The following is a 15,230-nucleotide window of genomic DNA, read 5'->3' as shown; positions in this document are numbered from 1 at the left end:
ATCCCGCCCGCGCACGGAAATGGCCGCAGGGCCGCGCCCATCATGTCCGAGCTGCAAGAAACGAGGCTGGCACCGTGGGGGCTTCTCCTTTTATTGGGAAGAGCGGCACTTGCGTGGGGGGTGAGGTGTCCCTGTGGGGCTGAGCCACTGCCGTGGGGCTGGGCTGTTCCTAGGGGGGCACAGGCAGCCGTTTAGGGCTGAGGAGCCCCTGGGGGATACGACAGCACCGTAGGGATGTGCCAGCCCAATAGGGCAGAGCCAGGCCCATAGGGTCCTGGGGGGTTGAGCTGTCCCAGTAGGGCACAGCTGTCCTTTGTGGGGGCAATCTGTCCCTTTAGGGGCAAGCCAGCCCTGTGTGGCCGTGCCAGCACCTTGGAGACAAGCCCTGTACTGTGGAGCTGAGCTGACCCTTTAGGAGCCATCATTTAGGGTTAAAGCTGTGCTCGTAGGATGGGGCCATACCTATAGGGCTGAGTCTCTGTACCCTTTGAGGAAAAGCCATCACTTTGGAGAAGTGCCATCCCCTAGGGGACATGCCCTGTTCAATGGAGCTGAGCTGACCCTCTGGGACAAGCCACCACCTTGGGCAGAGCCATGCTAATAGGGCAGGGCCATCCCTTAGAGCTGAGTTGTCCTTGTGCCCTTTGGGGACAAGCCAGTCTCTTGGGGCAGAGCCATCCCCGTGCAATGGGGTTGACTCTGTAGGGCTGAGCTGTGGGGCTGTGCCATCCCTTTGGGGACGAACCATGCCCTGGAGCCGAGCTGTCCCTGCGGTCCTGTCCCACTGCAAGCAATTCTGTGTGTGCCCGGTCAGGGCGGGCGTGCACAGCAACACGTATGTGTGCATCCCCAAATGTCACCAGAGGGTCCTTCCTCAGGGCATGGCCAGCAGCAGAGGGGGGGTCCCGCATGCAGCAGCCCCCTGCGGTCCAGCAGCATGATCGGTGTCCCTGGGGTTATGCTGAGCTGGGGGTGACGTGCCCATCGCTGGGCTCGCTCCAGTTCACAGCCCACTCCTTCCTCTGGATGGTGCCCATCTTCTCCTCGCGGAACTGCTGCCTCTCCTCCCGTGGGATCTTCACAGCGTGGTACTGTGGCACGGCCGGCGGCACGTAGCGTGCCCGGCGGAAGAAGCCCAACTGCGGGGAGCAGCGGGTCAGCACCACGGCGACGGCATCGGGGCCACAGCTTGGCCGTAAGGCAGCACATGGCCAGCTGGGTTTGGGTATGGGCTCCATCTGCCCACAGCTTTGTGCCCACCAGTCCCTCTGTGGCACAGGGCAGCGCTTTACACTAGTGCTGCACCAGCCCTCGCACGTCCAAGTGCTGGTGCTGCAAATCCTTGCACGTCCTGGCTTGGCATTGCAAACCCTGGTGCAACCGTGCACCACACACTGCAAACCCTCACACGTCCTGCTGCCCTGAGTCTGCAGACCTTCCTCCATCCACCCTGACGCTGCAAACTTCGGCACAGCCATGCACCAGCACTGCAAACCCTCACACGTCCTGCTGCCCTGTGTCTGCAGACCCTCCTCCATCCACCCTGACGCTGCAAACCCTGGCACAACCACACACTGGCACTGCAAACCCTCACCCACCCATGCACCAGCACTGCAAACCCCTGCACAACCACACAGCAAACCCTTGCACAACAACACAGCAGCAACGCAAACCCACTATCCCCAACGCTGAAACCCCTCCTCTTCCCACCCTACTGCTGCAAACCCTTGCACAACTGCAAGCAGAGCCTGCAAGCCCTTGTCGCTCCGCCTGGGCACACTGCATGCCCTCACACACGCGTGCAGGAGGCAGCACACCCGTGCACAGCCGTGCTGGTTGCTGGTGGCCCGGGCTGGGAGCAGCCCCGTGTTACCGCTGGCCCTGCAGCGCCTGTTTGTCCACCTCTGAGGGCTGCAGCCCCCGACGTGCCCGGTAATAATTAGCAGTGTAGCGGGAGGTTGGGCTGCTCCGCTTGAAGAAGCCGCACTGAGGAGGGAAGTGAGAAGGTGAGGAAGGGCACGGCCAGCTGGGGGGGGGCAGCACGGCATGGCACCACGGGGCTTGGCACCGCAGTGATCCTACAGCGTGGCACAGCGCTGCGCGGCACAATGTGGCACGGCATGGCACTGTAGTGGGCCAAAAGCGTGGCATGACATGGCATGGCAAAATGGGGATGGCACAGCACAGCACTGCACGGCACAGCGTGGCCAAAATAGCAGAGCATAGCTCAGGTCAGGTGGCACAGCATGGCACAGGACAGCCAGGGAGGGGACATATCCTGACCTCACCCCATCGCTCACCTTCCAGAGGATGAAGATCAGCAGTGCCAGAACCAGGATGCCAGCCAGCACAGCCAGCAGGATGACCCACCAGGGCACACCACCAGCCACCGCCACGCCGGGGTCCAGGTAGATGGTGACAGGGATCTGGTGACGGCAGCACCGGTCAGAGGGCTGCAGGGAGGGGGTAGGGGACAGGAATGGGGGCACAGGGCCAGACCTGCGTGGAAGCGTCCTTCAGCACCAGGTTCTTGATGGAAGAGGTCACCGAGACGCTGGCGCGCACAATCAGCTCCACTGAAGTGACAGCCAGGTATTCCTGCGGCAGTGGGGCGTGGGATGGGGCGTGGGATGGGGTGAAGCCCTGCATGGCCCCAAAGATTCATCCCTGTCTCTGTCCTACCTCCAGGAAGGTGCTGTTCCACAGCCGCCCGCGTGCAGTCAGCACAGCAGCGCGCTCAAAGCTGTAGAGGGGGCAGCGGAACGCCATGCAGCGCGCAGTGCCCTGGGCACAGTCCTGTGGGATGGAGGGGTGGGGGGGGGTCACAGCATGGCTGCACACCGCAGGAGTTGGAGCACCCCAGGGATGGAAAAAAGCCCAGAGATGGGTGAATCCCAGCAATGGGAGCAGCCCAGGAAAGTGAACAACCCAGGAATGAGAAAATCCCAAAAGTGAGAGTAAGCCAAGGATGGAAATACCCGAGAGTGGGAGAATCCCAGCAACGGGAGCAGCTTAGGAATGACAGCACCCCAGGGATGGAAAAAAATCCAAGAGTGAGAGTGTACCAGGGATAGAAATATCCCAAGAGTGGGAAAATCCCAGCACTGGAATTGCTAGGAACCCAATCCTAGGAATGGAGATCCCACAGCAGTAGGAGCACCCCAGGGACAGGAGCACGCCGGGGATGGGAAAGCCTCAGGGATGGGAACACCCTAAGAGTGGGAGAATCCCAGCAGTGCTCCCAGAGATGGGAGCACCTTAGGAAGGGAGCACCCCGGGGATGGCAGCACCGCAGCCCCACTCACCAGCGTGATGTTCCTCCTCCTTTCAGCGGGCGCTGGCACCCACCAGGACTCCACAGCAGGCTCCTCGGTGACCTCAGCCTCTCCCGGTGGCTCCTGGATGATAAAGACACGCGTGGGTTGGGCTGCCTGCCAGCCCCATCCCCACCACCCTCAGCTCCCCCATGTACCAACGCCAGGCGCAGGGGATTGGCAGCAGGGCTGCACACTGTCTGCAGTCCCGGTGCAGCCAGCAGCTCCAGCTGCAGCGGGTAAAGCAGCCACTTCCCATTGCTGAGCTCGTGTGGCCACAGCAGGTTGAGGAAGGCTGAGCCTAACGTCTTCAGTGACGGGCCCCGGTTGGACACCTGTAGGGTGATGCATTACCAAGGGATCCATGGGGTTGCGATCCCCCAGCCCCACAGGATGCTCATATGGGGCTGAGCCCCCCCGGCGCTCCCCACTCACCGTCACCTCGAAGAGCACAGCGCTGCCCACCTGGCTCTCGCGCCGCACCGCGCTCTCACCCCGCACTGTCCCCCCAAAGAAGAGCCGGGGAGGCACCGCCACGCTGCGGGGACAGCAGGGTCAGTGCAGCCCTGGGAGGGGGGGGATTGCAGCCCCCCGCCCCATTTCCACTCACCCCGTCACCGAGAGGGGCAGCTCGATGACCACACGCGCCCGGGCCACCACCGGCTCCAGGCTTGGCTGCTCGCTGATCCTGGGGACAACAAAGGAGTTGGGGTGGGGGGCATCACAGAGCCTCTTAACTCCCTCCTTCCCCCCCCCTCCAGTGCGGCTCACGTGGACAGGGCCAGCTCCACTGCCAGGTCGGTGGTCTGCAGGGTGATGCCCAGAGTGCTGAGGATAAGGTAGAAGCGCACCTGGAGGATGCAGGGTGGAGGTTGGGGTCAAAGCTGGGGGGGTTGGACAGAGGTTTTGGGGGGCGCACTCACCTGGGCTCCACGTTTCATGGGGTTCCCCAGCTCACACTCCACCTGCGAGCCGTTCTGGTTGGCAAGGCACACCACTGGCTTGTCCTGGGGGCAGAGAGCCATCTCAAACTCCAGTACCCCAGAGACCCCTGGAACCAGCCCCATCCCAGAGCCTAAGCGGCCCCAGAATCCCTGAAACCTGCTCTGTCCTGAAGCCCAGCCAATCCTGAGCCCTCAAGGACCAACCTCATCCCAAACCCCAGCATCCCTGGGATACCCAGAACCAGCCCCATCCCCACCCCAAACTTCTGCGCCCCAGAACCAGCCCTGTCCCAAAATACGGCATCCCTGAGGCTGCCAGGACCAACCCTATCCCAAAACCAGAACCACAGAATCCCAGAGACCAGCCCTGTCCCAAATCCCAGCATCTCCAGGATGTGCTGTACCAACTTCATACCAAACCCAGACACCTCAGAAACCCAAGAACCCCCGGACCTCCCCTCCCCCGAACACCAGCCCTCCAGAATCAGCTCCACCACAAACCCCAGCACCCTGGAACCCTCAGGAAAAAAACAGCATCCCTGGACCCCTTGGTCCAGCCCCATTCCGAACACTGGCACCCCAAGACCCGGCCTCATCACAAAACCCAGCATGCCTGAGATCCCCACGATCAACTCCATCCCAAATCCTAGCAGATCTCCCAGAATTTCTGCAACCCCCTCTGTCCAAACCCCAGCATCTCTGGGACCCCCAGAACCAGCCCATTCCCAGTACCCCCAAAACCGGCCCCATCCTAAAACCCAGCACCCCCAGAACCAGCCCTATCTCAAAACCCAGACCTCCCGAACCAGCCCCATCCCCAAATACAGCACTCCCAGAAACAGCATCATCCCAAACCCAGCACCCCCAGAACCAGCCCCATCCCAAAACCCAGTTCCCCCAGATCCAGCCTCATCGCCCCATCCCCAAACCCAGGCCCTCCAGAACCAGCCCCATCCCTGAACCCAGCACCCCCGGAACCAGCCCCATCCCCGTACCCCCCACCCTCCCACCCATCCGTAGCCCTGCATCCATCCCAACCCTTCACACCCCAGGATCACCCCCACCCCTCCACACCCCCAGACCCACTCCTCTCCCCATCCCACACCAGTGCTGTGCGGCCATCGTAGGGTCGCACGGCGGAGTAGGGCAGCTCCGGGGGGAAGCGGGCAGTGAGCACAGCCTCGTGGGCATCATCCCCATCCCGCTGCGGCTCCGTGGGGTCCGAGGGCATGTTGGTGACATGGATCTCCAGGGCCACGTCCTTCTGGTCGCTCATGGCAAAGATAGCGGTGCCATCCTCACCCCTGTGACAGCCCCTGTGAGCTCCCCGTGCCTTGTGGGATGGGGACAGTGTGGGGACAACGCTCACTTGGGTAGGGGCAGGAAATCAGCGTCTCCCAGGCGGGTGCAGAACTGGAAGCGCAGCTGCAGGTTGCTCTGGCAGATCTTGTCGTCCCCGCAGCCCTGCTTCAGAAAGTGCACCTGCAAAGGGAAAAGCGTTGGATGGAACGCCTGGAGCTGGCCCCATAGCCGGCCCTATAGCCGGCCCCTCACCTCGGTGCGGTGGCTGCTGGGTTGCTGTGGGCTGAGCACAGGGGGCACGGGAGGCAGGGTGGCACTCCGGCTGCGCCGTGGTGTCCCAGCCCCCTGGATGCCATAGGCAAGGGTGACGGCGATGGGGCGCAGTTTGTCACGGATGCTGTCCTGCAAAGGTGAGGAGGGATGCAGGATGGGGATGGAGACAGGATGGGAACGGGATAGGAATGGGAGCAGGGATAGGGATGGGACAATGGGGATGCGGATAGGATGGGGATAACGGCAAGGATGAGTGGGACAAGGTGGCAATGGGGATAACAGGCACCCACCTGGAGCTGGAAGGTGGCAGTGGTGCAGGTGCGTGCGTGCTGCCGGGGCAGCTCCACGGTGTGGGAGAACTGGTGCTCAGGATCTGAGGGCCGACGGCCCAGGAAGGTGACACGGGGGGGGTGACCCAACCGTCGGCGTTCCGTGTCGGCATCAAACACGTATTCCAGCACTGGTGGGAGAGGGAAGGGGCCGTGTTGGGGTCCCCCCCGCCAACCCAGGGACCCCCGTCCCCTATCCCTGTGTGCGCTCACCCAGAGGGGGGCTGTAGCTGGCGGGGGTGGCTGTGTAGCTGAAGCATGCTTGGACATCCACGCTGTGGAGATGTGGGATGGGGAGAAGGTAGGGGGTGAGATAAGGCAGCGCTGACTCCTCCAGCTGCAGTGTGGGGCTGAGGGATGGGTGGCACCCACCAGATGCCCTCCTGGTGCTGGCAGTTGCTCTGCTCCAGATCGATGTTGGCGGGGAGCAGGGAGATGTTCCGGGAGATGTAGACCACTGGACGGGCTCTGCGGGGGGAGCATAGGGGTGCTGGGTGGGAGGCAGACCCCCGGTCACAGCTTCAGCACCTGCGCCCTGCAACCGAGGACCCCCGGCTGCAACTGGGGACCTCTGGGTCAGGGAGTGCACCAGGGGAGAGGGGATGATGGGACCTTGGGGTGAGGATACTTGGGGGCGGGGGGTGGGTTAGAGTTAGAGTGAGGGGATGCTCAGGAATGGGGGATGCTCAGAGTGAGGGGATGCTCAGGGATGGGGGTGACCAGTTTGGGGCCAGGTGCCCACAGTGGGCACTCACCTGTACAGCACCACAGTGTCAGACAGGGAGCCAACGAGCAGGTCGGGGTAGAGGTTCCCATCCACATCAACTCCCCCGGAGAGCGCGTACCCAAAAGTTGTCACCCCCACGCCTTCCCCATCCAGCACCTGGGGATGAGGACAGCCGTGACACTGGGAACAGTGGGGAGCAATGGGTGACACCCCAATCCCCCCCTCCCACCTCATACCACTCACCTGAGCCGGTTTCACCACGATGCCCAACTTGCTGCCATGGTAGATGTACACCTTGCCAGCACCATCAAACGGGGCTCCCACAGCCAGGTCTGGGAGGGCAGGAGCAGTGAAGGGAGGGCACAGCAGCATAAAGTGGGACACCAGAGCCCTCCCTCTCCCCCCCCTCAGCTCCTCACCCTCAAAGCCATCCAGGTTGAGGTCGCCAGCGGTGCCCAGGGCGATGCCAAACATGGAGCCGTGGGTGCCGGTGAGGCGCAGGGGGGTGGCAGCATCCCAGTGCCCCGCGGGGTTGATGTAGACGTAGGCAGCCCCCCCGATCTCAGCCTTGCGCTCGAAGAAGTGGGGAGCCCCCACCACCAAGTCCATCCAGCTGTGGGCACGGTGGGTGCATCACCCTCTGGGACCACCCTTGGGTGGCACCGGTGTACCGTGGCACCAAAGCACTGTGGCACCACGGCATCAAAGCAGCATGGCACAGCAGCACCGAATCACAGCGGCATCAAGGCAGCAAGGCATCGTGTTACCAAGACACCACGGCTCTGACACGCCATGGCACCAACACGCCATGGCACCAGGGCTCTGACACACCATGGCACCAACAAGCCATGGCACCAGGGCTCTGACACGCCATGGCACCAACAAGCCATGGCACCAGGGCTCTGACACACCATGGCACCATTGTACCAGGGTGTCAAGGCACCAAGACACCATGGAACCAACACACTTTGACATCAAGGTACCCTGTGTGGGATGCCCCAAAGCAATGTGGCACCACAGTGCTATGGCACCAAGACAACACGGCACCAAAGCTCCACGGCACCAAGGCACTGTGGCATCAAGACAACACGGCACCAAAGCTCCACGGCACCAAGGCACTGTGGCATCAAGACTCCACGGCACCATGGCACCACGGCACTGCACTCACCCATCGCTGTTGAGGTCCAGCACTGCCAGTGCGTAGCCAAAGGCAGATGTGAGCTGCTCTCCGGTCAGCACAGCCTCGGGCACCAGGCGGTGTGCGCTGTCACGGCGCAGGATGACCACAGCACCCGTGTGGTTGGCACGTGGTGCCCCACTGACAAAGCTCAGCTCCCGGCGCCGCGTCAGCCCCGCTCCCGAATCCACTGAGAATCCTATGGGTAAATGGGGTGGGAGAGAGGTCGGTGCCCACCCCACCCCTGCAGCCCCCCCACCCCATGCCTCCCATCCGTCCATCTGTCCGTCTCTCTCTCTCTGCTCAGCCTGCCGGGTGTGAGTTCTGCCCGAGGTGGGGTCTGCCCTGGTGTTTGGATGGGTGAAAATGGGGATGGGGGCCTCGCTTGTGCCTCAGTGTCCCTGCTCTGTGCTCCTTGCATTTTAGGGGGTGGGGGTTCACCTCCAGTTCTGGCGCAGGGGAAAGCAGGGGTGAGCGAGGAATAGCCCCCTCCCCACATGGCCGGAAGGGAAGATTTTGGGGACAGAGCTGCTAGACCCAGAGCGCCCGTCTCACCCTCCCCAGCTGCAGATGCAGAGCCCCCAGCAGAATCCCCGCATTCCCCATCAGCAGCAGCAGTGCCTGATCCCCCCAGCAGTACAGCACAGCCTTGCCCAGCCCCCTCCCCAGCCCCCTAAGCCTCCCAGCAGGATGCACCCCACATGCAGAAACATCACAGGGGGGGAAAGCACAGAGACCTGGGCTGTGGGGGGGGGCAGGCCAGGCTTAGTACACAAGTGGGACCCCAAGGACTCCCCCCCCATCCCCAGGGCAACGTCAACCCCGAGCCTGGCGGTGTCCCCAGCACAGCAGTGGGACATGGAAAGGTCATGAACAGCCACAGGGACAGAGATGGGGACAAGGGGAACCAACACGGAGGGTGGGGGGAAGGGTGCGGATGGGGCACAGGCACAAAATGGACCCAAATGTTTCCAAGCATGAAGTGTGGCGTGGGGTGGTACACAGCAGTGCGTGTGCATGGTGGGGTGTGCAAGGGGCTGGGTGTGCACGAGATGTGCTCTGTGCATGCATGTGGATGAAGTGCATGCAGAGCAAGAAGCGCGTAAAGAGAGGTGTGTGCGTACCCGACCGTGCACAGATCCGCATGCACGCTTGGGGCTGCAGCCCCGCTCCACTCTGCTCTGCACAGACAGGGGGGAGGGAGGAGACGGGGACACACACACACACACAGGGCTGTGGGGTGGCACACGGGGACGCGGCGTGCTTGGCACTGCCACGCGTACGAACCCAGGTAGCTATTCTGGGGCACATCGCCCGCTGCGCCGGGCACCTTCTCGTTGGGGTCTGGGCTTTTGTACACCAGCTGGTCGGGATCTGAGCTATCAATGTTTGTCACAAACAACAAACCTGCACCCACGTCGGGGCCGAGAGAGAAAGAGAGAGGGCGTCAGTTGGGGCATGAGACGGGGCAGGCTGGAGCCGGGCAGGGGGGACTTGGGGGTCCCCACACCGCGCCGGGCTCCGCCATGCCCGTACCGAAGTAGCTGTTGGCGGGCACGGGGATGAGCGAGGGGTCCTGGTCCTTCTCGCCCCCAGCTTCATAGGGGCCGTCGTCGTAGCGCAGGAGATCGAGGGAGCTCTGGTTTAGCAGCTCCACACGCATGTTCCCTGCGGAGCCGAGGAGGGGTCAGAGGGGTCTGGGGGGACCCTCCTGGGGAGCACATGGGCTAAGGGTGCACGGAGAGGTGCAGGTGGGGTGCGGGAGATGCCCCTGCGTGGGCACCCCGATGCACAGATACACGGACACAGCCATGCACGGACACACGGACACACGGACACACGGACACACGGACACAGCCCCGTGAGCTCACGCAGCATGCACACACCTCTGTGCTCACACGCAGCACGAGCGTGCATCTCTGTGTGCATGCACTTACCCACGTGCTCACAAGGCGCACACACACACACCTTTGCTCACACACACAGCGTGAATGCTTGTGCACCTTCACATGCATGCACACATCTGTGCTCGCAAAGCCTGCTCACACCTCTGTGCTCACACGCAGCACGGATGTGTGCATCTCTGCCTGCATGCACACACCCACATGCACACAGCCGTGCCTGCACTGCACACAGCTCCTTACCTCGCACGCACAGCATGAATGCAGCCACGTGCACGCAGCAGGCAGCTCACACACACTCAGAGCACACGGGGCACTTCCATGCACTCACATGCTCGCACCCATGCTTGTGCGCACCTACCCTCTTGCACACCCATCCACCCCACGCCTCCCCACACCCACCTTTCCAATTATAGGTGCCGGGCGCCCCAAAGAGGACGTAGTGCTGATCGGGGCTGAATGCTGCAGCCAAGCCCTGCTGGCAGAACCCGAAGCGGTCGTGGCCCTGCGGCCGCCCCTCGCAGAACTTCCACTCTCCACCATCCAGCTCGTCGTGCACCCTGAGGTCCTGGCTCAGCACGAAGCAGCGCCCGATCACATCCCTCGTCTCCAGCGGCTGCTGCACGCGGTTCCGAGCTTCGTACCGATGGGCACAGGTCTGGGTTTGAGCACTGGGGGGTCAGCATCGTGCAGCTCCAGGACCCCCCTTTCCCCTTCTCTCCCCGCAGCGCTCCCCCTCATGCTCACCACGATCTTGCCACCAGCGCCCTGGCTCTTCACGCTCACCCCCAGCCACTGGTTCTCTTTGCTCTCTCTTTGCAGATCCACTTTTTGAAGGGGACACATAGGCAGCATCAATCCTGTGCCTCCCCCCAATCACCACCCCCTCTTCAGCCCCACTGCCCCACGCAATAGGGCTGCGAGCCCCCACTTGTATATCCCCCTCACCTCCCTCATCAATGGGCACCCGCCAGCAGTCGGAGGGCTCGGGGGTCAGCGGGCAAGCAAAGAGCCCCCCCGTCCTGTTGGCCGCTTGGCTGGGCAGCGCCGGCGCCTGGGGGGCTCCCACCAGCAGCCTGCAGGGATGGGAAACCCCATTTCAGGGCAAGGGAACCCCCCTCCAGGATCGCTGCCATGCACAAGCGTGTGAATTGCACGCACGCTGCCGGCGTTGCACGCTCAGACCTCCTCTTTGCATCCTCCCCATTGACCTGCCACCCCCTCACAGCTGTCCCTGGGCCCCAAACTGATCTGAAGGTGGAGGGAGGGGCATGCTGGCCAGGCTGCACCGTGCATGCATGCCCAGCTTGGTGCCAGCCCAGCAGAGCTGCTGTGATCACAGCATGGCAGAGCCCAGATCTCAGCACATCCCATCCCCCAACCTGACCCCCCTGCAGCCCCCCCAGGTCCCGTGAGGACAATGCTGGGACGTGCCTCACTGTACCCGCAGGAGCACAGCAGCGGCAGAACCCGGTGGCCATGGGGCACCCAGGCACCCCCATGCCTCTCCCTGGAGACCGGTGGCCTCGAGACAAAAGGGAGCCCCAGGAGAGCTGAGCTGGTAAAAATAAACTGGAATTCACTCAAAATAACTCAGCAGCAACATGTCCAAAAAAGGAGGGAGGCAAAAAGAGACATGGGAGCGGCCCCCAGCACCGGGCAGTGCCCAGGGTGCCCAGGCCAAGGAACCAACTAAGGAGGCTGAGCACAGCCCCAAGGGGGGCTGCCAGGGGTGTGGATGAGGGTGCTGGCGCGCAGTGCCCGGTGCTGCGCCCCATTCTTGGTGCTGGTGCCATATCCAGTGCTCAGCACCAAGCCCAGTGCCACACTCAGTGCCCTGTGCCATGCCCAGTGCAGGCACCATGCCCAGTGCTGTGCTCAGTGCTGTGCTCAGTGCCCGGTGCCGTGCTGCAGTCTCCCTGTTGGTGCTGTGTCCGATGCTGTTCCTGATGCTGCTGCCACGCCTGGTGCTATGCCTGCTTCCATGCCTGCTTCCCATCCCACTGCCGCGCTCAGTGGTCGATGCCATGCCCAGTTCTTGGTGCTGGTGCTGTGCCCGGTGCCCCTGCCATGCCCATGCTGCACACGGTGCCATGTTTGGTGCCGAGCCCTGTGCCACGCTCAGTGCCCGGTTCCTGGTGCCGCGCTCAGTTCCCGGTGCCGTGCTCAGTTCCCGGCACACAACTCGATGCCAGCAGCTCTCCAAGCACCTGCCCAAGAACTCCGCTACCGGGAGCGAAAATAACCCCGGGGCGGGCGCCAGGAATGCGGAGAGGCGGCAGCGGAGCCGGGCGGATTGGGGCGGCGGTGACACCGCGCCGGATCCACAGCCGGGGCGCTCCGGGTTCGGGCAGCGTGCGGGACCCCGAGGTGCGGGACCCCACGGCTGAGGGACGCCATGGTGTGGGACCCCACGGCTGCAGCTCCGGGCCCCCCCCCGCCCCCCCACCCCCGGTGCCGGCGGCTCCCGTGGCACGCGGGTGGGCGTTGGGCATCTCCGCGCCGGGCACTGCGCGCAGGCGATGGGGCGGGGAGGCAAACTGCTGAGATCACCTTCGGTTCCCCACAAAGCCCCAAATCCCACCCCATCTCCGTACAGCGCTCCCCGTTAATAAGCCGGGGAGGGGGGGAAGGGGGTCCCGCTCACCAGCTGGCCGGCTCGGGGCTGAGCTGCCGGTGTAAAGCCACCGAGAAACCGAAGAGGCTGCCCCGGGTTCCGTCCTTCAGCAGAGTGTTGGCAGCGTCCAAGTTGAAAGCTGCGGTGCCCATCAGCTGCAGGCAGAGCCACGGCACGAACAGCCCCGGGAGGGACAGCCCCGCCATGCCCGCACCGCACCGCACCGCACCGCTCCGCTGCGGTCCGCCCACCGCCCTCGCGGTCCCGGGTAAGCACAGCCCCCCCCCCCCCCTCCCTCCCCCGGGGACACGGGGCGGTGACACAGCACGGGGGGTGGGGGTGGAAGGGAACACACATCGGTGACAGTGACACAGAGCTGTGACATCGCACGGGGACACCGCGCTGCGCTCTGACCGCGCCCGGCGCTCCTCAGCCGCTGCAGTGATTGCGCTTTGTGCCAGGGCGCTGCGCTGCTGGGCATTGCATCCCACACGGCACTGAGCCCCCCCACCCCCCCTCCCTACACACCCCCGTGCCAAACTGCACGGCCACAGACACGAGGTGACCTCCAGCACCCCCAAAACAACGCTCCAACGTCACCCAAGAGTGGCACCCCTACACCCACAGTGACACCCTGGGATGCCCCCCCATCCTGAGAGGTGCAGGAATGCCACCCACTCTGGGGTCCCACGGCTGAGCAGCCCCCTGCCTCAACCAGAAAGAGTGTGGGGGGGTGAGGGGACACACACACTCATGTTTTCCAGCTCTCTGCTATTTTTAACTGCTCTCCAAAGGCCCGTGGAGCTATTTGGGAGCTGGCAGGGTGCTCCGGCCGTGTGAATGTGCCTGACCTCCTCCTCCTCCTCGCTACAGCATTGGGGAGGAGGGTGGGAGAAGCAGGCTCCAGGCCCCCAGCTCAGCCTCCACTTCCTGGCCCCTCCAAATCCCACTGTGACAGCATGGCCACCGTGGGAAACAGCCACGGTGTCCTGGAGGAGAGGAGAATGGGGACATCTGTGGGAACAAGGGTGGGAATGGGAAGGGGGAATGGGGACATGAATAGTAAAAGGGAGGGGAGTGGAAATGGAGACACTAATGGGAACAGGGATGGGAAAGGGAACGGGGATGGGAAAGGGAACGGGGATAAAGATGTGGAACGGAAGGAGAACGGGGGTAGGAACAAGAATGGGGACGGGGATGGGAACAAGAGTAGGAAGGGAAATGCAAACACAGGTGGGAACGGAGATGAGGATGGGAAGGGAAAGGGCTCAGCTCCCAGCATCGATTTTATTAATTTTATTTCCACTGTGAGGACGGAGCTGAGACGCAGCCCACATCCAGAGCCAGGGTGGAGCAGCAGCTGCACCCCCCCGCATCCCCCGGCTCATTCCTGGGGAAGGACGGGCAGGGCTGGGCTGAGCCCTCATTAACCTGGTGCTCAACGGCCAAGCGTATCCCATTATAGCCAAGCCTGTCCCACACAGCCAAGCCCAACCCATAACGGCCCCAGCAAGGCCCCAATGGTTCCCTGTAGTCCCACCCACACATCAGTGGAGCCCTATAAGCGCCTCCCCCCCCTCCCCCCCCCCCCCCCCGCCAACAAGCCCCTATGGCTCCTGCATCCCCTTCACCTCTACAGCTCTCTCGTACCCCAACCCAGACCCCTATAGGTTCTTTGGGCCCCCATAGCTCCCCCAGACTCCCATAGCCATCCTATTAAATCCCTATTGCTCCCCAGACTCCTATAGGATCCTTGTGCCCACACGGTGCTCTCAGACCCCTATAGCCATCCTACAGCCCCTATAGCTTCCCTCAGACCACTGTATCTCCTCTAGTGCCCCTATACTCTCCCCTATAAGCTCCCTGAAGCCCTATAGGTCCCCCCCAAACCCTCTATCTCTCCCTATAGCCCCCCCCATACCCATTCTATGGACCCTATAGCTTCCCTCAGCACCCCCCTAGCTCCCATATAGGCTTCCTAGATCCCCATAACTATCCCAAGACCCCCATAGCCATCCTATAGCTTCGCTCAGACCACTACATCTCCCCTATTTCCCCTATACCTTCCCCTATAAGCTCCTTGAAGACCCACAGGTCCCCTTGAAACCCTCTATCCCCCCCTATAGCCCACCCCATACCCATCCCATGCAGCCTATAGTTTTCTCGTACCCCTATAGTTCCCATATAGGCTCTCTGGATCTCCGTAACTCCCCCAGGACCCCCATAACCTTCCTTTAGACCACCATATCTCCCCTATATGTTTCCCTCCAGGCTCCCTGAAGACCTATAGGTCCCCCCAAACCCATCCATCTCTCCCTATACCCCCCCACACCCATCCTATAGCTCCCCCCCACCCCTACAGCCACCCCAAAACCCCTTCATAGTTTCTCACAGCTCCCTCTGCCGCCATCCTATAAACCCTACAACCACCCCCATGGCGCCTCCCCGCACCCACAATGCCCCGCGGCGGGGCGGGGCGGAGCGGTGACGCACAGTGACGCACGGTGACGTCACGCGGGAGAGCCGCCATGCTGTCCCGGCTGCTGCGGGAGCACCAGGCCCGGCAGAGCGAGCGGCGCGAGCTGCAGGGTGAGCCCGCCCCGCCCCGCCCCGTCTTTCCCGCGGGCTCATTGGCTGGGTGTGAGG

At 63.0% G+C, this 15,230-nt stretch overlaps 2 protein-coding genes across 2 annotated transcripts in view; one reads left to right on the top strand and one right to left on the bottom strand.

The window, feature by feature from the left end:
• Nucleotides 1–956: 956 nt before the first annotated feature.
• ITGA7 (integrin subunit alpha 7) lies at nucleotides 957–12,790 on the bottom strand (the record flags this gene model as incomplete). The annotated part of the gene is given in 29 exon segments (XM_079547818.1): nucleotides 957–1,139; nucleotides 1,826–1,858; nucleotides 1,860–1,940; nucleotides 1,942–1,986; nucleotides 2,301–2,426; nucleotides 2,500–2,598; nucleotides 2,683–2,796; nucleotides 3,306–3,398; nucleotides 3,473–3,649; nucleotides 3,750–3,852; nucleotides 3,925–4,002; nucleotides 4,086–4,165; nucleotides 4,238–4,321; nucleotides 5,364–5,562; nucleotides 5,628–5,740; nucleotides 5,813–5,962; nucleotides 6,124–6,293; nucleotides 6,376–6,437; nucleotides 6,535–6,630; nucleotides 6,918–7,045; nucleotides 7,133–7,221; nucleotides 7,309–7,502; nucleotides 8,058–8,265; nucleotides 9,354–9,473; nucleotides 9,603–9,734; nucleotides 10,370–10,625; nucleotides 10,715–10,794; nucleotides 10,916–11,043; nucleotides 12,615–12,790. Coding segments are annotated over 29 exon segments (3,597 nt in total).
• Nucleotides 12,791–15,112: 2,322 nt separating this feature from the next.
• Nucleotides 15,113–15,230, top strand: part of BLOC1S1 (biogenesis of lysosomal organelles complex 1 subunit 1) — a gene marked incomplete at its 5' end in the record, with an annotated part of 1,469 nt that continues 1,351 nt past the window's right edge. The window contains one exon of the mRNA XM_079547794.1: nucleotides 15,113–15,173. Within this exon, the coding sequence (XP_079403920.1) occupies nucleotides 15,113–15,173 (61 nt within the window). The remainder of the gene's footprint in view (nucleotides 15,174–15,230) is intronic.

The sequence above is a fragment of the Tetrao urogallus genome (assembly GCF_951394365.1).
Source record: "Tetrao urogallus genome assembly, chromosome: 31".
Lineage (NCBI taxonomy): Eukaryota > Metazoa > Chordata > Aves > Galliformes > Phasianidae > Tetrao > Tetrao urogallus.
This window is presented reverse-complemented; position numbering and strand designations above follow the sequence as displayed.